Source organism: Bombus affinis, chromosome 3 (assembly GCF_024516045.1).
Source record: "Bombus affinis isolate iyBomAffi1 chromosome 3, iyBomAffi1.2, whole genome shotgun sequence".
NCBI lineage: Eukaryota > Metazoa > Arthropoda > Insecta > Hymenoptera > Apidae > Bombus > Bombus affinis.
This window is the reverse complement of record NC_066346.1, coordinates 1,481,245-1,503,198: the sequence shown is the minus strand read 5'-3', so window position 1 is coordinate 1,503,198 and position 21,954 is coordinate 1,481,245. Positions and strand designations below refer to the sequence as shown.

At 37.7% G+C, this 21,954-nt stretch overlaps 1 protein-coding gene across 1 annotated transcript; it reads left to right on the top strand.

The window, feature by feature from the left end:
* Positions 1-2,218: 2,218 nt before the first annotated feature.
* LOC126914224 (cilia- and flagella-associated protein 276) lies at positions 2,219-16,989 on the top strand. The gene is made up of 4 exons (XM_050717877.1): positions 2,219-2,382; positions 15,359-15,579; positions 16,134-16,274; positions 16,423-16,989. The coding sequence occupies exons 2-4, from the start codon at positions 15,376-15,378 to the stop codon at positions 16,618-16,620; spliced, it is 543 nt and encodes a 180-aa protein (XP_050573834.1). The 5' UTR covers positions 2,219-2,382; positions 15,359-15,375; the 3' UTR covers positions 16,621-16,989.
* The last annotated feature ends 4,965 nt before the right edge of the window (positions 16,990-21,954 follow it).

Here is a 21,954-nt window from a genome sequence, read left to right as displayed (position 1 = left end):
GTCGAAGGATATCAATTTGCAGTAGATAGAGCGCGATACGAATATGTAAAACGACTCTAAACAGTAGTGTCGTCTTAACGCATCGCTATCTCGAAATGTTTTAAAAACTTCCTGTGATAAAACCGTGTGTAAAGAAGCATTTCTAAAGAAATAAAAATTATATAATTTAATTAAAAAGTTAAAGTCTATTGTCCCTATCTCTTTAATTCAAGACTACAAATACAGCACAGATTGAATTTACACTTTTTTCATTTTGTAATTTCATTTAATATCGCGTAATTTTGCTACGTTGTATTTGATGGCATCGATGACTATTCGCAATTAGAGGCCACTATCACCTGTCCATGCTACTGTTATCGATGCAATTAAATAAATAGGTCAATGTTTAGTAACTATAAATTGTAATTATGGTTAATAATTTAAAAAAGATGTATTTTCTTAATTATGTCATTATTAATGATAGTTTCTATTTGACCTTGTTCTCGATATATAGTATTTTTTGAGTTCTGTAAACCTGAGTACTTTGATAGGAGATGTCCAAAATGACATCCAAATGATAAGATGATAATAAATATGAGCTTAATATAACGTATGAGTTGGAATAGTTGAAAATTCTTCAATTAGGCATTTTCTTATGTGAGTGTAACAAATGTAAGTTATATTAATTTTCTAAACACATGATTAAATATTCTATTATAGAAAATATTATGAAATAATTAAATATCACATGTAAATTATATTAGTCAGCTAGTTTGACGATCTTTTAATAAACAATTTTTAAGTAAATTGTACTAAGAACTATGGAAGTTCCGAATTTAAATTTACATATGTTATTTTTACTTGTGAACATGTCTGAAATCCGTTGTATCCGGAATACCAGTTGAGGTAAGCATTTAAATGAGTGTGTACAGAATGCATTAGAGAATTGAATTCTGAAAACTTCGAGTACTACCAGGAATTATTGAAGAGTAACAGAAGATCAATGACAAAGCGCCTACATACCTTGAAGTATAAGCTATAGTATTTCTGAACATCTCCTGTGCAGGAAACCAGATAACAAATTACAAAATATACAGCTTGCAATGTCTCGTAAGCAAGATTAAATAACATATACTTTTATAGCATTACAAACTCCACTTATCGCTGGACATCCTGTATAAGTATACACAAAAGTATAGGAGGAGCACCTCACTTTATTCTTCACAAGATATAATTGATATTCTAAATAATTTTTATAGATTTTATTATTTTTTATTATTTTTAAAATAAAAGCTTTTTATTATTAAAATTGAATTTTTTCACGTAATTTGAGAATTATGCATATTGGGTAATATAATATTGAATATTGTATTTGTTTTTTTTTAAATTTTAAATTTAAGAGTGCCACAAATATTTTATGAAAAGAGTAACTGCCACGTGTTTCCGTGGTGTAGTGGTTATCACATTCGGCACCCACTTCGCCAAAACTCACACACAAAACGAACACATGGGCCGAGAACAATTAAACAGAATTATCATCGCCGAAACAAACAAACTAAAAAATAAAATAAAACAAGACATAGCGCTAAACAAAACAGTCTGCACATTCTCACATCGGACGACCCCAAACAGCCTGACCCAGAAATAAACTACTTTACAAACTTCAATCAACTAAGTACAATCTTCTCCACGCTAAACAACAAAAAATCCGCCGGCTTCGATGGCATCCCAAACATCTCGCTCAAACGCCTACCAAACAAAATAAAATGGTACTACACAGTACTGTTTAATAACGCACTAAACAACACAATCTAATAAATTTTCAAATAAATTCCACTTGTTTGATACATATACAATAATTTATTTGTAAATGGTTCATATCGTCATATACCATATCCTCATCACTCACAATGTTATCGATCCAACCTAAAATAAGAGTGATCGTACTTAGTTCCACTTTTCTCCGCAAGGTGTGTCGTAATCTTATTCCGTGTAGTTGATAATATTGTAACTGATATAATAATGAATTAGATGTTACGTGGATTTATTTAATATAATATTGTAGATTACAATCGTCCCCCTGTCTAGGATTGTCTCCAATATGATATTTTATTGCATTAAGAAATAACTTTACTTAAGAATATCTCACTTACTTACTGTAAGTATTAATTTAATATATTCCTTTTATCATAGATGTCGCTGATCGTTAAAAATATGTTAATTCGTAGTAACAAGTTCAGTAATACTGTTTCCATGGAACGCTATTGACTTAATTTCACTTTTTAGAAGTTTATATCAAATACTGCTACTGATTTAATAGTCAGTTGCTAAGCAGTTTCAACTAGCTGTTCATAGTTCTTTACTGTGCATTTTGCCAAGTGGAATACTCTTCCTCCGTAAAAGGTATGTATCAATCATATAATTCACCGTGACATTTTAGTAGACCTCTTTTGATTGTTTCTTCTATAATTTACAAAGTACATAAAGCGACATTGTATAGTACAAGGAATACTAGAATAAACTTCACCAACACAGTTGCACAATTATAACTTATTGCTATATGTACTTTACCTATCCACTTTATTTTTCATTTAACCTATCGAACCAACGCGAACGAACCACGATTGCAATTGAAGTGCAACTAACAACATATTTACACATTCGAAGCTGATAAATATACACATGCGTAACAATTATAATTATTAGTTGCAACGAGACAAATGCAAGATAATAAGAAATGGTCGATAGAAATGATTTTATGGAACAATTTTCTCAAGACTCGTTCACGAGTGCTGTCAAACGATTAGCTTCTTCGTCGATAAATTCGAACTAAAATAACAGGAAAAGGAATTCGCCGATACAGATTTATTAAAGATATCAGCGACATATCGTAGAATCTTCGCGTTGCGCGTCGTAAGAGAGCAAACGGACAAATTGTAGCCATCTTTGGAAACACGATCGTCGTGTCAATAACAATAAGACAATATCTTGTTCTTCCCGTATTATCGTGGAACGTGGCAATGTAATGACGTGTTGCGAATACGAGCCTATCGCGATAATAATATTCACGAAACAAGTCCCACAGGTGAAATGATCAAAGTTTACCAGGCACGTCGTTGCTGGAGGCTGTCACCGTCAATTTCTAACTAATATGTCACGTGGAAACTACGGAATTGGCCGGAGGGCGTCTTTGATCTCGCAACAGCCCCCCGGAACCAGCGTGCTTGTCCACCTTCCGAAAACTCACCCTTCGAGTCGCACGCCACGTACGTGCCACGAGGGTCGCTAAATCCAATTTTATTGTTTGCACGCTCAGGAAAGCCGGAATTACTCGATTCCGACCGTGAAGCGTAAATCGTTCCGTCGACTCGATTTCGGCTAATTTAAGCGTGTCGTAATCATTAAAAAGATCCGAGAAGGAATATTCATTTTCTGCCTCGAGTGTTTGATTACTATTAAGTTTCTATGGAAGAGATTTCTCACGGGCGTGGTGTAATCTACGTCAGATTAGAACGTTTATGGTCTTTGAAGAAGTTTTTGACTAGCGAAATAAAAGTTATTGATATAATATCTAGAACGTTGATATATAGATGGTAAAAATTCTATCGATTAAACAGTTTCTAGTGGCTGTTTGATATTTTTCATCGATTTGACGCAATTTTCTAACTAGTAGCTACAATTTTAAGGAATTTTTTTACTTGTTTTCCGAGTTGAGTAATCTTTTTTTTCTTTTTTGAGAAAATCACGATAATATACTCTATTATACGATATATTATTCCGAGATCTATCGTTTCTTAAACGTTGTACTACGAATAACGATTCAAATGCACCACGAACAAGAAACAAGCTGTTTAATTGAAAAATCGAAAACTATTCTTTTAACAAAAAACTAACGTAACAACGATGAAAGAAAAATGAAAGAAGAATCAATTTTTTCCTAAATAGGAGTAAGAAAAGCTCGGAACGAGCTGGTACACGAATAGAAAAAAAAAAGAAAGAAAAGATAGCAGAAGGGCGAAAAATTGACTCGGCGATCCATGTTTGGCACGATCATAGATCATTCTATTGTATCAAAAGGGGGTGTGTGTACACATTATAACAGGGACATAATGGCGCACCAATGTGTACACACAACGGGGACAGCGGCGACACAGAATGTGCGGTGTTTGGTCTCCATTAATATCGGATCGACTGGATGGTTACTGCAGGCCATCTCTTGTATCTCTGCCGCCTTTTTTTTTTATAGGGCCATATGTCTCGTGCGTGGATCGCGTCCCGTGGCGGGACGCTCATTTGTCAGCACGGAATCTGCCATTGTCGCGATTTGATGCCGGCAGTCAAAACATGCGTGCGATTTTCCCGGGATCTAACGTTTCTTTTAACGCGAGAGATCGCAATTACGCGCTGTTGTTCATCGATAACGACGAACAATAGGGTCTTGTTAAGTTGCAGGTTTCAAGGAAACTCGATTAGCTGACTACGGATGTTTGTGCGCTTAGAGGAAATTCTAAGGCGCGAGATTACACGGAATAATGTGTAAAAATATGCTTCTTTATAATATTACTAAGAGAATTAAGCAAATCACTGCTTGAATTTCAATATTTTCTAAAGTTTAATTACGAGAAACATTAGTTATAGATCGTTATAGAGACAGAGATATTTTTGAATAAAATAACCGCAGCAATTACAGGTGCCATTTTCCGCTTCGCTCTATCACATTTTTAATTTGCGATATGACATAATAATACGTACTACACGGTATAATAATAGAATGAGAAAATTATTCTACGCGAGGCATGCTATGTTCCATCGAAATTAAATGTCACCATTAAACGCGACAATAAATAATTCCACCGATATAGCGAAAAAGTCAACCTTGAGAAAAATAGCTCTCTGTTTCAAATCACGGCTTGATTTTCAATATTTTCTAAAGTTTAATTACGAGGAACATTAGTTATAGATCGTTATAGAGACAGAGATATTTCCGAATAAAATAATTGCAGCAATTACAGGTGCCATTTTCTGCTTCGCTCTATCACATTTTTAATCCGCGATATGACATAATAATACGTATTACACGGTATAATAATAGAATGAGAAAATTATTCTACGCGAGGCATGCTATGTTCCATCGAAATTAAATGTCACCATTAAACGCGACAATAAATAATTCCACCGATATAGCGAAAAAGTCAACCTTGAGAAAAATAATTCTCCGTTTCAAAATAGCCCAAAACCCGAAAAACAACAAATCGAAACTCTGTCTCGTCTAATTATCACGCGCGTTTATTTGCAACTATCGACGCGTCGAACGAACCATACTCGTTAAATGTCAGTCAGTAAGCATAGCTTGCAGAAAGTTTAATCGAAAGAAAATCACGCCAGAGAATACCTACGGTGGTTGAAAAGAAGGGAGATCGACCACGTCGTATAATATCAATGGGCGATAGAGGTGGATGGCGATGATCGCATCGCATTAGCAACGGAGCGTTCTATGAGCGACTACCGTCGTGGCCACCGTCTATGCCCGCTTAGAACCCCACAGCGTATATATTATACGCTGGAAGTGTCACCCTAGCTGCTGTGTCTCGGTGTAAAATAAACGATACCTAATTATACGCGTCCCGTCCGCGTGAAAGCCGAACCCGGAGCAAGTGCGTACGAAGGTGGCCTCCTGCTTAATGGGATTACGAAATTACAATTTAGATTGATTGTCCGTGCGCCGCTGCCTCTGTACAAGCAGCAACTTGCTATATACCGTGCATTTAAGAGGCAGGATAAAGTCAATAGCGTGAAAGATGCATTTCTAGGGAAACTGATTCCTGATGGAATTAGTACTTGATTGAAAGCAGAAGTTCCGTGATCTTTGTGCTTTGCAAGGAATCAGTTGTTTCGGACGAACTTTCTGTTTATTATTCTTTCTTATTATTCCTTTGTGATTATTTTCTTCGTTGAATAGTTTTTTTTTATTAAATAATTTCTTTTTTGTGAAGATCTAAGTTAAGAATCTATCGAACAAACATACTGAAAATCATCCGTAATTCGTACGAGATATAGTTTCTACTTGATGTTTAAGATATAGTTTGTTGTATTATATTATTTATATCACGTTGAGAATTTTCTTAAGCGCAATTAAACAAAAAATAAATGTTTTTTAATATAGGGAACACTACCTATCGAGGATCACGGCATTGTTAATTTCATATTTGTAATAAAAGTATAGAAAACTGAATTTACGATTTTAATCGAACAAATCGTAACGTTCGCGATACAACGTTACATTAATTTTACGAAATACATTAATTTTTCTAAATACATTAATAGACGTATTATCTTGTACGAAACATGCTTAAATTAAAACCTGTAATTAATCGTATGCTAATTTCTTGCGACGTCAAACAAAAGCTGGTGAACTCGTGCCTCGAAGCTCGAAAATTTCGTCTCCGGTGATCTAGGCTTCGTAATTTTCCCGGTAATCCAGACAGGCGCAATTTCAGGCAACGATAAATTTTTGTTATTCACCGCGATCGTTTCCGATGTTGTCAATTCCATTTAAAAATCTCGCCGGTTTCGACATCTGGATGCGCCCCGTAATATATAGAGGTGTCTGCGTTGCGGATATCGTATTTTTTTTTTTTTTTCACCAGGCTTCGCCTGCTGCCAAGAGGGTGGCTCGCAGTGGGTGTGCCTGGCGATGATTAATTAGCGTTTGATGAATATGTATGAGAGAAAGGCAACCAACTCCGCTAACACGTACACACAGCCAGCATCCCCTGTGTTACAATAACGCAGCCAACCCCCTTCGCATAGCTCGTTTCAAGCCTGTGATAGCTCTTTCTCTCTCTTTCTCTCTCTCTCTCTCTCTCTCTCTTTTTTCTCTCTCTTTCTCTCGTTTTCTCTATGCTTCGCCTCTACGGATTCTGCGACTCTTCCGTGAGCTGTATAACAATGCGTTTTCGGGTAAAAATTTTTGTTACGGAACGAACGTCGACCCACGGCCATCCATTATGATTTACGCGGGCCTCGTGCATACGCAGGTTTACATTTACCGGCGAATTTCGTTAAAATATGTCGAGCAATGGCAAACGCGTCAAGTGCACCGATGGCTGGAATCTTGGGATCTAGCTTTCATATTGATGGATTAGTAGCAAATGTAGGAAGAAGCGGCGCGGTTGAATTTAACGTATGTGTTTGGTGACCTGGTAGCATATTCACTGATATTGACACGTATGACCGGTACCGCATCGTAATAAAAGTAGAAATTTATTTCGAGAAGTTTATTTAAAACATTAAACGGCCAGCATAATATCCGTACAAATTATTACATTTTGCTGTGTGTTTAAATAAAGTATCAAAGATCGGTAGTTTTAACGTTGATCATAGTTCCAAATATTCTAAAACATTCCATTTCCACTGTTCCTCGCAAATAAATCCAAAGAAGATGGAACAAAATTAAGGGTAGTTGGAAAATTTCTAAAAAAATCCAATCTCCATTTTCCTTCGAAATTAAATGCAAAAGAAGATAAAACAAAATGTAGCATAATCGCAGAAATCGCGTTTCTATTATTTCTCGAAGCTAAATTCAAAGAAGATAGAACAGTATCGAGCATAACCGAGAACTGTCTAAAAATATTCATTGCCGGTATTCTCGAAAACTAAATCCAAAAAAGAGGAGAGAAAAAAGGTTCGGTTAAAATAACGCGGAACCATGCTGTCCTCGTGGTATCGAACGCGTGACACATCGACTTTCCATGCTGTGCGTCCGATTGGAGGTATCGGGACGCGTTCTACACCGATATCCATCAGTATCGCATAAACTGGCTGGTTGTATCGCAGCAAAATATCACCTCTGGTGCTGCGGGCAGGGCGCGAGGGGTTTAGATTTCGGCGAAACGCGAGGCTGAAAGGCCGACGGTGAGCGAGATCGCGCGCGCGCGCGCGCGGATTGTTCGCACTGCGAGGAGAACAATGCAAACAATGGCGGGGCCGAAGCGCTGTGGTGAGACCCGGCTTACGCGGTGAATACAATTACATTATGAACTCGATTACCATTTAAATGGAAACAAACGTGAAATGCTAAAATACACCGACGACTCTCCGCCTCTGCCAGCCAACCAGAGCCGTGCCTCTCGGCGCAACGCGCGCGAAAATGTGCAACCGCCTCTCGAGTGCTCGATCATCGGTATGCAAATAGCGTGCACGGGTATACACGTGTGTGCACAGCGTTTCGCCGGGAAAATATTTCGTGCGAAGGGATTGGATCGGCGAAAGATCATTTTTGTTGCTAGATTGCTTCGTTCCGTTTGCCTTTCGTCAGTTCGTGCTTCGGTGATTAAGTAAAGAGCACCGATATTTTTCGGTTGGCTGAATATTTTTCTCTTTGATCGATTATTTAGGAACAGGGATGGAATTAACGGGTTATAATTTGGAAATTATAAATTATCGTGCGGAACGTGGCGGAGAGAGAATTATTCATTTTCGTATAATTAATCCTTTCGTGTCGGATGTTGGATATAGCCAACATCCTACTCTAACATCTTATTAATTAACGATAACGTGTATTCTTCAGTGAAATTGATCTCGAGTTTTGCAATTACTTCAACATATTTTACGTTTATTTAAACGCATCTCGTTCTCTCTCTTAATATTTTGTACGGTTGATAGCAATACCTTGACGATATTTTTAATTAAATTAGATTTCTTGGTATACTTAATTAGATTAAATATTATTATAGATAAAATTGTATTGTTTCGTTCTAATCCATTCCACTAAAAAATGAACTTTCCGCTTGATGAAAACAATCTGTAGCTTACAGAGAGAGGTATCTTGATAAGTGATATGAATTATAATATCCTTCTAACAATAGTACCTACAATTATGGAAACTAAATATGTAGAGATTTGCTCCACCCTCTATAATATTTTAATAAGTACTTTAATTTGAATATTTTGTATATTTTCGTATATTACGTGCACTTCGTACATTTACATTCCTCACGAATGCGTGTAGTTCAGTCAATAGAGCTATTACGGTGAATTTTATCCGATTTAACGGGCTTCTTTTACATAAATAGCCGCTAAATATCACAGGAAATGGAAAATTAAAAGGTATATTCTGACAGGGAGCTTCTAGTAGTTTCAGCGCATAATTTTTCGCAAACGTAACGTTAACTGTTCCTATGGAAAAGACAATTTCAAGAGCGCGCTTGTCACTCGATTTTTATCGCTCGTTTTCTCGGTAACTGTAGCACCGAGAAAAATGATTTTTCTTTTTAATTTTAATTCCATGTGCCGTGGAAGACTAGACGTGATTTTTGTACCAAGAGTCACGATATATCCTTTGCGAAGTACGCAAGAACCAAACTTTACCTGGTCTTGGTCTTTTTAAAGGAACGCGTGGTTCTTCATCGTCTGTGTCGCTTCCTTCTTATTCTTCATCGACGTAATTATTTATTGTTCTCATTTGCGATGGTCACGTCGTGTTCAGGGGCTGCTTCGACGGCGTTTCAAAGTGAACAAAAAGTATACGTAACTAAGATGCGTTTTCAGAGGAAATATTTTAAGAAACGCGTTAGAGAATTTCCACGAACGTATAACCTCTTCAAGTGGTGCAAATATTCATTTTCATTTTCTACTATATTCGGCACCGGTTTATGTTAAAAACGTCCTCGTTAAATCAGATCAAATACATCGCAACAGCTCTATTTGACTGGACCGATAAACGTCCGCAGTATATTCATATGAAATTCGTCGTCCACGCGTTTAGCTACTCTCTGCTCGTGTCGATGGCCGTGGAAGGAAAAAAGAGTTCCGTTTAACGTGTCCCATCAGCACCCCAATTCTAATTATTATACACTTAATTTCCTAATGAACCGTATCGAACGGCAGGCTCGATGGAACGGCGCACTCGTGCACTGATTTCACGGGCCACCTGTCGCACTGCTGTCCTACCCACCCCATTGGTTTCGTCGAATTGGACACGCAGGGTGTAAGACATTATTCTACGCGAAGGGTCACGGGGGCTCGATGAAGACACGAGTATTATTTCTCAGACTGTATTTTCCTACGATAAAAAGTGTTTCCTTCTTGCGATGGGTAGTCGACTGAGAAAAATATCGAAAAAAGTATTCGCGTAATACATGCTGTTTGATGCGAATATACAGCGACCACGAGAAACATTTGTATAATACAAGTTATGCAAGAAACGTTATTTTCAAGGGAATGTCTGTTTATTAGGCTCTACGTTTCATTTTCATAGCATTACATTTTTCTAATTATATGAAAGTATGTAGGTACTATTAAATGACACGAAACTCAATATATTTGAATCGAATTAATTGGTATATAAATGGTATAATAAATATAATGGCGTCTAAATAATTCTTGCAATAATGTACTTTACCTTGAACACGTTTGCTGCAACGCTTGATTAAATCGAATTTGCTGAAAAACTATTTTTAAGTTTTCTCCTTTTTTATATTAGCTGTATATTTTAAAGTAACGTTTTAATACAAAAAAAAAAAACTAAATAATTTTAAATGAAAATTCATATTAATTTCTCGTCTTTACATCGTCTCATTTTCTACAGTCAATTACAAATTTATTATTACAAATAACATACATATGTACATTTTTTTAGTTTAATGATCGACGATTAAAATTTTGTGAATATCGATGTTCTGTCAAGACTCGATGTTGTGTTTATTTCAAAAAAGGAATCTTCACAGGGCATAGTGATACAGCACAAGCAACATTACCTGGTATTCGGTGACCCTATGTAGAATGTTCCTTTCTGTAGAATTCATGAAAGAACGAAAACCAGGGGCGTGTCGCTTGTACTTTGCTGTTTGGACATTTTCGAACAAAGCTGTATCAATATTTCTTTCGTTTCTGTGGTCGTATGGCGTGAGATCTATACGTTCCTTGCACCCTTCAAATATCGTGTGCAACGTTTCCAACGTTTGTTGTGGCTAGCCACAGGCTTTCCGTTCAAGCAGTTTATTTCGATTCAAGTTGTCATTATAATAGATAAATTAAACAATGAATTTTTAGTCTGTACGTGTTTCACGAAATTCTGAAACTTCGTTTTAACTCCTAACTTTGACATTAATAATCGCAAATTATTTCGATAGATTTTTGCCAAAATTATTTCCTAAAAATAACGATATTCTCAGCCAACTTCTGCCCAATTTCTATACACTCTATAAACGTTTCCCGCGAATATTATAGAAATACCATCCGAAGCACGGTCGTACATTCTAAACGCGTCATTTAAATAACAGAAAGCCACATAAAACGAGACCAATATTTTACAATCAGTAGAATCGTTAAACTGCGGAAACGCATCGCACCTTCGGTGTGTGACCGAGTTTCATAGCGTTCTTTCAGGTTTCGCTTGAAATCCTAATCCCATAATATCCTCGAACCGATATATCGTCGTCGGTAATGGAATCGTGCATTCAAATGGACATCGTTTCCCAGCGAGTGTAGGAGGCAGGTCGCGGAGAGAGCAATGCCGTGGATGATATTGCCAATATTTGGTTTGATTCTGGTGCGAATGTGCAGGGTGTATGCCAAGGGGGTGCTCGCACCCCCTTAAGCGCGAGCACGGGGGTCGGAGGGTCGGTATATGTTAGACGCGCGCCGATTACCATTTGAATGTTTCTACCCCTGGTCAGCCTTTGTCAACCCTCCTGACAGTGACCGCACCTATCTATCTAGAAGGGATCCATTCTCCCTTTTCTTTCTTTTTTCCACCGCCGTATGTTCGCTGCTAGCTCTTCGATATCGAAGGACAGGCGACTTTAACAACCTTCGAGTCTTTTTCTTCTGTCGCATTGTTGTTGCTCGCCTGACTTTTTATTGTCACGTGTTCCGTTAGGTTGGTGTTCCGAAGAGAAAGAAATAATACTTACGAAGCGAGGGATTTGGAATATATGGTTTTTGCTTAGACGTTTGTTCCAAATTAGACAAATTGTTGATTATTTATCGAGTTATTTATTAGAAAAGTGCGCGAAAGAATGATAAAAGGAATTAATAACGCGTAGATATGAACTTTATAAATTATTTCAGCTTCCTTCAAACTCGTTCGGTCTTTTTCTCGATACCCAATTCTTAATCGTTTCCCAAACCAATCCACATCAGCTAATAATGTCTCTCGTTTAAATTAATTTAAATTTTATGGTACAATCGAATCTATGAATCGACACCGAACCAAACGATGTTGAAAAAATAAATAATCCACATCCACAAGTCTTTTTATCACAAAATGACGATATAAATGATCTTAAATTCCAAGATCAATTTTACGAAGTAACATTTGTCACTATCGAGGCTTTTTCTCGACACACGAAGTCGTGTTTTCGACTTGCGCAGCAACGTGACTTTTGACCGCTGCTCAATTAACACTAGACCGATAATCATTGTCACCCTTCGAATCACAGGTTCAACAATTTAAGTTTCTTCCATTTAAACGGTAGCTTGTTATCTGGTCGCTCGCCGTTACCGGAGATCAGATCGTCGGAACAATTATCTCGTAAAACGGTTGGCAAGGGGTTTGCCGTTCGTATTCACGGATAGGTCTGTGATTCGCGATCGTTGTTGATTCAGTGCGTTGAACATCGCACGTGTGCCGATGTAGACGTACGTAAAGCTCCCGCAACCCGAACTTCAGCACGCGCCGCGATTATGCGATTACGCGATTACGTGTGTCGGTTTCTGTACCCTAGCTGGCCCATCCAAGGAGAGGTCCACGAACGATACCCTACGTGTCATCGATGACACGGAACATTTTTTTTTCTCTACCTACATCCAAATAAAGAAGAAAATGCTTCAGGTTCGATTTTGTCGTTTTTAAGTTGGAAATTTCGTGTCGTTCCTTTTTTTACACGACGAATGGGCTTTGAATTTTTACGAATTTATGGAAAATTTAAAGGTACAAAATTGCATCTTAATATATAAAAAGTCTGCGCAAGAACGTATAAAATTAAACTAAATATTGTAATAAATTCTATAAGTTAATGCGTAAAAATATGTGAATTTGTACAGATGTCAAAAGCTTAATGACGATTTATAGAATACACGGTCATGTTCTACTAGAAGCTTCGATTAACTCTGTCGTGGGAAATTTTAAATCTCTCGAATTTTCATGCCTCGAACTTACTCGTGTTTTAAGGATCAAAAAGATTTTTAAGCCTCCGAGAAAAACTTTAAAACGAGATTGCAACGAAAAATCGTCACTTTCCATCTTCTTCTTCAAATTCATTCCTTCTCTAAAAAGTACTCGTGTTTTCAAGTACCATATTAAAATATTATTCTTCATTGGAAATAAATATCAAGTAAATTCTATACACATTTTCAAACTGGTTTAAAAGACCAACAGAGATGATTACGACATTCGTGTTTTTCTTTATAGTCCTAACGAAATCTCGAATATTTTCATGACTCGGTACAGGTAGAAGCTACAGGTCGTTAGCTCTAATATTAAACGCTATATCGTACGAATGATACGCTATTATCGTACGCGAGAAATGTCGTCGAATTTTAAAGTAAGGCGATAAATGGCAAAGAACGTCGGAACACAATGTACCACGTCTTTGGCGCATAGTTGGAGAACATTTAAAATCGCATAACGCGTCCACGCGCATTGCCTGCGTACCAGCAAGAATTAAGGGAGGTAGGAGTGATACGTAGCGGCACGAGCCGACACGTGACTGTGCCGCTTTATACAAACAGCATTATGCACGCTCGTGCTAACATAAATTACTGTGGGTTTAATATCGGACGTCGACGTTGGCCATAGCCGACCACCTCCTGAGCAAAACACGTTAAATGCGGCCAACCGAGCCCGCTCCTCTGTCATGAAACGAGCTTCCTTTGATTCTTGCTGATCGCAGGTGTCAACAGGTTCGCCGGTAATCGAATTTTACATATCGACAAATAATTTTTGTATTTTTGCAAACCCGTTTTTACGGTGTAAAATTTTCTTTCACCGACTCACGAGAGCAATCGAACATTTGTTATAGAAAATTGTATGCGTATCTTGTGCATTTTGCTAAACTTTAGATCGTAATACGTGAAATGTACGATCTTTTGCATTAGGTAATTTTTACAAATTTTCATTGGATTTTAATTCACGAATGATTTTAATTTCCAAACGTAAACTCTCTTCTATCCTAAAGCAACGATAAAACCATTCAACCATTTTCGGAATTATTTCATCTGCTTTCCTTTCAACCCATCAGACTCAAGGATCAACATCCGGTTTCGATTTTCTATTTCGAAAGATCAGAACGCGTCCGCCACCGAACAGATCAGCCACCCTCGAAACATTTACTCGGAGGAATCTCGATTCTGATCCCGATTCATTGATAAACGAAAGGCTTTAATTCATGCAGGCGGTCTGCATTCCGTCATTCTCCGCGGGGTGTCCACTTATCGAGACCGTTTCATTTCCTCTTTTCGTTTATTCTCGCCTTTACAGTCGCTCAGGCTGCTTTCCAAGGGCATCTCGTAAGGCTCCCTAAAGTCGCTTACAAGCGCTTTCACGTTTAGAAGTCGTGAAAGAGCTTATTGTGAAATTTAACCGAGATTTTCCCCGAATGCTGCCATTCATATACGACCGCCTTTCTGTCTTCGTTTACATTCAACCAGTCAGCTGTTTGTACCGTGCACGATGCACTGATTATTTAATTAAATTCATTGTTCCGTTCGCTCGACATACGTGACGTTTTTAATTAAATTATTACAACGATTCACGAAGCTATTTGAACGCTTGTACGAATATGTTAAGTGTTATAGGATACATCGGGAAAATTTCAGTAGCAACATGATCGGATTATCGTTATCGTATTGACGAGGTTTAAAGCAAATTTAAAGATATACGCAGAATTTAGAAAATATTTAGCACGCGTATACGTACCTCGCAATGACCGTGAAAATATTTAAACAGTCGGTCGTTCGTTATATTAACGAGCCTTGATATTCGCTGAAATCATCCCTTACATTTATTACACGCCTAAAAAGTAAATATTTGTAACAACTATTTTGCGATTTTTGTATCTACGCGAGACGACGATTCACAATAAGAATATGAAAATGAAATAATTTGGAAATTTGAAAATGTAATGATCCAAATGATCGGTAATTTGGGAAATTTTAGTATGTGGTTTTACGCCAAAGTTATTCAACACATTTCCAATGAAACGTTTTCTCAATGTACGTAATTGCAATGCCCGCGTCCTACAGCATAGTTCACGCTAATCGCACGAAATTTTATTTTCATTAATTTTATAATATAGCGAAACATAAAGCAAGTTTATTTTATATGGTGTTGCTACGCTTGTATGGCATTTTACTACAAACTTAGGAACGTTTATAGTTACAGGTGGTGTTAGAATGGCGGAAGTGAGTTACATTAGAAACCCTTATCCTGTGCCGGATGTAGTACGCGAAGGAGTGTGGCTACGACGACCTGTGCTAGGTAATAAAGTTTCACCCAAGGACAGAGACTGGAGTGCCAAGTTAAAAGCGCACGAACGTCTCTTCGCTCATCATACGCTAAATAGTATACGCAAAGATAATAGGCTTCTGAGGTCACAGGTAAAACTACATACGTTAACCTAAAATCTTTGTTATTATTTCTTTATTTCACCATCTTGTACAATAGAATCTCGTTTTTTATTTTTTTATTATGACAGTACTTGCGTGACACGTGTCTAAATATTCGTGTCACTTTAATTATATACACGTGTAGATGTTAACTTTGCCAACGTATCGCAAGTTCCACGCAATTTATTTCCATATTTTTACAAGCTATATATTTTTGAAAAAGCTTCTATGATATGTTGTTTTATTATCAATTTCTAATTAAATATTCTGAATATATCTACTTTGAAATTTAATTTATTTCTAGGTGTATCTTTATGTAATCTTTTCTTGTATGATAAACACGAAACAGCAAAATATTGCAAAGTTTTTCATATTTGATAAAAGTTACATTGTTTCGAAATCGTCCGCTATTTCCAAAATTCTCAACAATTTCTTCCAATTTTTCTTCCATTTGTATGTTCATGTTATCGTGCAGAAAAATAGTTACAACTTTGTTTTGCAAACTACAAAATTACGTTTTTGACTAATCTTTGCGAACGTGTTAGGTACCAAACGACGCTCTGGATCTGGCGCTTACAACCGTGTACATTCACAGCAAAGATACGTTGGTGCCGAAGAGCTACGTCCTAGTGCAACCAGAAACTTTAGGAAAGAAAACGTGGCGTGTTTTAAAAAATCAAATCGAGGTAAAACACAACGCTCGTTGTAATTTATTCTATATTTTTATTAAACCTTTTATCTGTAAGGTAAGAATCTTTTAAATCGTTGACGATGACATCTTTCTCGATCAAGAAATATAATTTAGACGTTCGTGTTTATTTTCATTGAATTAAGGTTTCCAAGACACCGGATATTCCAGTAACGGAAGATCCCGTTTCGTTGCTTGTGGAAAAAGCAGAATGTTATCGTGGTCCGGTGCCAGAGAGACGAGTCCATCCGAGTAGCGTGAAATTAAATATCTCCGGACCTCACTCGGTTCAATCTAATCCCGGATACAGTCGCAAAATCGACGGAACTTTTTACAGTATTTAAACAGTATTTAAACACGGATCTGTACGGTGTTTGAGATGGAAACCCGGCAGACAAATCTGTGCTAACAATCGTATTTGAGGAAATTAAATCAACGATTTTATGATTATCATCGGCACTGTCGATCGTTTCTATATGTTTATGAATACGTATCGTTTTACCGTAATATCGCCGATAAATCTATACGGTTCGTGTGCGATTAGTAGAGTACTTTGTTTCATACTTTGTTTTATATATCTTCTTAATTGTAGCGAAATTTCGAAGAAAAATTGCCACGCAACGTAATATTTAAATTGTTGTACAATTATTTTATATACGTATGTTGTGTTAAATGTAACGATGCAATAAAAATTACAGATTCTACGTAGAAAAGTGGGTGATTTCAGCAAATTGGAAAATATTCGTATTGGAAACAAAGATGCGGTATACTATTAATAGAAATAGTAACAAACGCTTGGAACCCGAAACGGAATTTTACAACAGTTATAGAAATTTAGTGTATAAGAAAATTATTTATTAACATATGACATGTAACGGAAACTCTATCAACGACGAACATCGTATCAAGGAAACGGCAAAAAATATCCGAAAAGTGTCGAGCTAACCCAAATCATGGCAATAACTGCCCCTTACTTAAGACACCCCGAGGCCGATGGTATCGGGCCCGAACAATGTTGACAAATTTGTTTCGTAGATATCTCACGGCGTCGTGATGCGGTATCTTTGGAATCTTGGCAGCGATCTGCCGCGTGCAGCATCGGTTTCGCCCCTTTGGACATCGCTGTGACAAGAAGCGAAAGCGTGAGTCAGTGCACGGTGCGTTCTCACTGTCGACCAACCGAAGGGACAGAATGTCCCATTACCCGGGTAATCCTTGTTTGTAATAAACCAGCACCCTGCTGCCAGGGGGTGGCAGCCACCCTCGCCGCATAACGTCGCGGAGGTGGAGTCATCTCCGCACGCATATGCTCCTCATGGAATATCATTTATGTTTCGCCCCGTGCAGGCGTCTATCTTGCCCCCGCGTTTGACCCGTTCAACCCCTCTGACACCCTCTTCCAGCAGAAACTACCCTCTACGTCCTTATACATACGCCTAATCCGGCCATGATTGTCGTGGCGACCGCCTCGTCACGAAAACTCCTCCTCGACTCGTGCACCCGTTTTCTCTTCTTTTTTCTTTTTTATTTGGTCTGCCACCATCAGCTCGACCCCGTTATCTTTTTAACGACATTGGTAGGTGAGTCGAAGGGAAACGGGCCGCGAGATTATTGTTTCGCTACTATGGCGAGAGATTTTCGAGGGTTTCGACGGACGGAATTGGTGAATTGTGAGGTTCTTGAATGGGGTAGAGAGTTCTACGGATTTAAGGAGGCAGCTGGTTCAATAACAACGCGATTTGTAATTGTTCAAATTCTGTTGTATCGTAAGATAAAATAAAAATGGAAGTCTATAGGTAGTTGGAAAATTAACCAAGTTTCATTGCGTTAATCGATGCTAAGACGACGTAAGATGTAAGATGCAGGATGAAACGAAGAAGATGAAAGCTAAAATATTCGTAAAGTTTATTACAGGACATATTTTTCACGATAGATATTATTCGTATAAACGGTTGGAAATCAATACACTTGTAAGTACTTATAAAAAGAATCTTATAAATTTTACGAGAGAAATTCGTAAAGTTGTATAAAGGTAAGTATTCATAAATATTTTCCTATTGAGTAAGCGTAACCTACACCCTCGAGTAAACATTATTCGTCCACGACGAATCAAATAACTCCCCCTGTAGATTACATCACGTCGAATGCCTATCGACGTGGATTCTTTTTCTTTCTCGATTAGGGGGCGTACAGAAAGTGGCAAGAATAAGGGTGGAGCGATCTGAGGCAGTGATGGGTAACGAGCGAGGTAACCAGCCAATTACTTGGCTGAGCGATTTTATTTGTATTTAATTCTTATTTAATTTACTTTTTACGGTTGCCTTCGTCAGAGCCTCCGTTAACGAAATGGAAGATTCGTACGCCGTTGCAAATTCGTAAAATCATACCGTGGTGCATCGAACGCAATTAATTTAAACGAGAGCAGTAAACTGATTATGCGGCGTTCAATGTAGTTTTCTGTTTAACAAACACCTCGGAAACGGTCGATAAAGGTTTGGCTGATCGTGGTTCGATAAGTTTGATCGGAAAACCTGATCAACGATAAATTCATATATTTATATTTGTACAAGGCGACTTGAAAATAGCAACGGAAGCAGAACGTTTGTGCTACTTCTCGCTACTTTGTCAGATGTAATTTTTCAATTCCATTTCAGATTTTAACAAACGCGTCAAGATGCACTCGATGAACTTGCGACCGATTTATCCTAACATTGGAAAATTAGATTTATAATAATATTTAACGAGATTTTAATACTATTTTTTAAGCTATAGAGCATTAATTGTAAATTTGAAACATTGCGGTTATCGAACGTGTTCGACGAATAAATGGTAACAGAAACAATGATCGATTTGCTATCTTCCCAATTCCTGCTCGCATACGTTTACTCGAAAGGAAATTCCGCGTAAAAGTCGCAGCAAAGTCTCATTGATCCCTCCGGGATGAAGTTGTTATTCCAGTGAACTTGTTACGTTATATTTATCAGCGCGGTGCACACTGCCACCACCCGTCGAGCTTTATCGTTCCTTTCGGTCCCATTTTTGCTCCCTCGACTTTATTCACCTACGTACTGTCAAGACAAAGCCGCAAACGACGTTATAAAGGACAGCCAGAAATAGGCTGTATTAAACGAATGATGCGAGTGATTTTTCTTGACGTTTAGCATTCCAGAAACGAAATATGCACCTGCACGGAAAGAAATAACGGCATGCTATTTACGTACAGGTAGTTTAGGCATATAGAGATAACTTTAATCCTCAGAGTCGTCGGTTACTAACTGTTACTAAATCTCTTCGAAATTTATTTATTATATACCGAGTGTGAAAGATTACGAATATAGAAGTTCATTTTGAAAACAAAAAAAATTAGAAATTTCTTAAGAGAAAAAGAAAATTGTATCCGTTCCGCGCAATGTTTTATATAATAAACGTTTCATTCGTTTCGTACACGTAGAAATTGAGTTAGATTGGATAAAGGTTAAAATTTTAAACGTAGAAATCAGATTAAAGCGGATATGAATTTTATCAAATTTCAGATGTAAAATTTACATTAGAATCGGCGTAAATTTCTTATAAATTCTATGAATTATAATTGCATTAATTTTGCTCATAATTAGAACGAGCTGTGTTTCAGGAAATATAGAATCGTAAAAATTTAATTGAGTTTGGTCGTTTCTGTTCGTAAGAACAAATACAAAAGGAGCTCGAAAGGTACGTGGTTAATCAAATAGTAGAAGCTCCGTGGTTGGAAATTTACCCTCTATTCCAGTCGATCTGGTTTCTCAGTCCCTTTAATGTAGAGAGAAAGCCACCCTCTTTGTAGGAGGTCAGATCTATATGAGTGGTAGCTTATGAAGCTTATTTTTTAATTTCTGTTCAATATGTTGCCGTGCCACTCGAGTGTTTGTCCAACGTTTTAAAGTTATTTCAAGACAACTTGCCACCAACATCCCACCCGTGGGGGTTTCAGCTGCAATTGTCTTTTCTATTAGAATAGGGGAAGCGAAATCACGGTCGTGTGATCGCTGATTCTGTGAGAACTCTCGATCCTTTCGTTTCCTTTATTATTTAAATAAACAAGGCTCGCTTCATTCTTATTTTTAAAATGTACGCAATCCGAGATTTTTTGTAACGCGAGCTTCAAAAGCGAAACTAATCAATTCCACTTTTTGTAAATCTCTTAATTTCACCATTCAGGTGCCTATTTAGTACGACGAGTATTTTAAGAAACGACCGATTTATCTTCATAAATTTATTTATCATAAGGAGATTACACAAATGATCGCAAATTCCAAAGCACCTTTTTCTGCGTTCCAATTTACGAAGTTGATCGGCGTGACTTCTTAGCGGCTCGTAGAATCTGTTGAAAAATATAAAGTTACAATCGTTTTTAACGTAGAACGTCAAGTAGCGTGGATAAATTACTCTTCACCAAAGTAATAGATATTCTACACCGAATGGTGGCATGTTCCTAGTGCAAGAACTGCATTGAAATTACAAAAACTTGAAATTTACATTGCTAAAGTATCGAATAACAAAATAACCCGTCACCAAAGAAAAGAAAAATTGCTAATTTCTTACCTTCGCTATCGTCGATGTTCCATGTAATATTCAATTTAAAACGTTCGCTATTTATCCGTTCACGTTGCACGTCAACCGACGAATAAACGAAATTCAACAGTAAAATTTTACGGAAAGAAATTCATCTGCGTTAATCTCCTATCGCCATCGCCAACGAAACAACCGTCCCTTTACACACCCAGACGCATTTCCGTTCTATTTCGGTGAATCGCCGTGCACAAAAAACAGTTAACTATCGCTATTACTTCCTGCACACGCAGGTTCTCTGTTCCTTCGTTCTCTCGGGGCTGAAAGGAAAGAAACCGGATTAAAAAAATGAAACGGCGAAAGAGGAGAACAAAAAAGAAAAGAGCCTCTAAACGATGGTGGAAGGTCAAGCCAGAGATTACGAAAGGCTCGTGCGACGTTTGCTCGTTAATTAGGGAGTTCTAATTATAGTAAATGCGTGAGCAGAGGCAAGGTACGCGGAGATCGTGCCACGGCAGAAGCTCCAGGGATCAAAATGCAACCCTCCGCGAACGAGCCAAGATTACCTTCGAGGGTCCTCGCCGCCCCCTTCGCTAAGGCCAGGCCCAACCTGCGACGACGATGAGTCCTCTCTCTCCTTCTCTCTTTCTCTCTCTCTCTCTTTCTCCCTCTATAGAGCTATTCCGTTCCCTAGTGCTCTCAGCCACTCTCTCAGATATCACCTAAAATAACACCAGCCTGGAACCACTCGCCAGGATAGATTTTACTGCTCGGTGTATAACAAATGGATTAGTATTTCGGTAGACGGTCGCTAATCCCCTTTCGTTATGAGCTTGAAGATTATTTCGATTATCGTGCATTGATTTCGGTCAATCATCGCAGCTGGAAATTACGTCGACGGACCGTGAACCAAGAAAAATGACGCTGCTTGTCGTGTAAGTTACAGAAAATCGAGGGTTCGCTTTGGTGTTGCATTTGTATTTATGTATCATGTACGGCGAAAGTCTTTCTTCGTGGTGAATTTTTCGATTTTCGAGAAGTCGTAATTTGGATGAACGAAGATTGATAACTCTTAAATATCATATATGCGTAATATAAGGATCCGTGTGCCTGTTATAATTCGTTCTAATTTT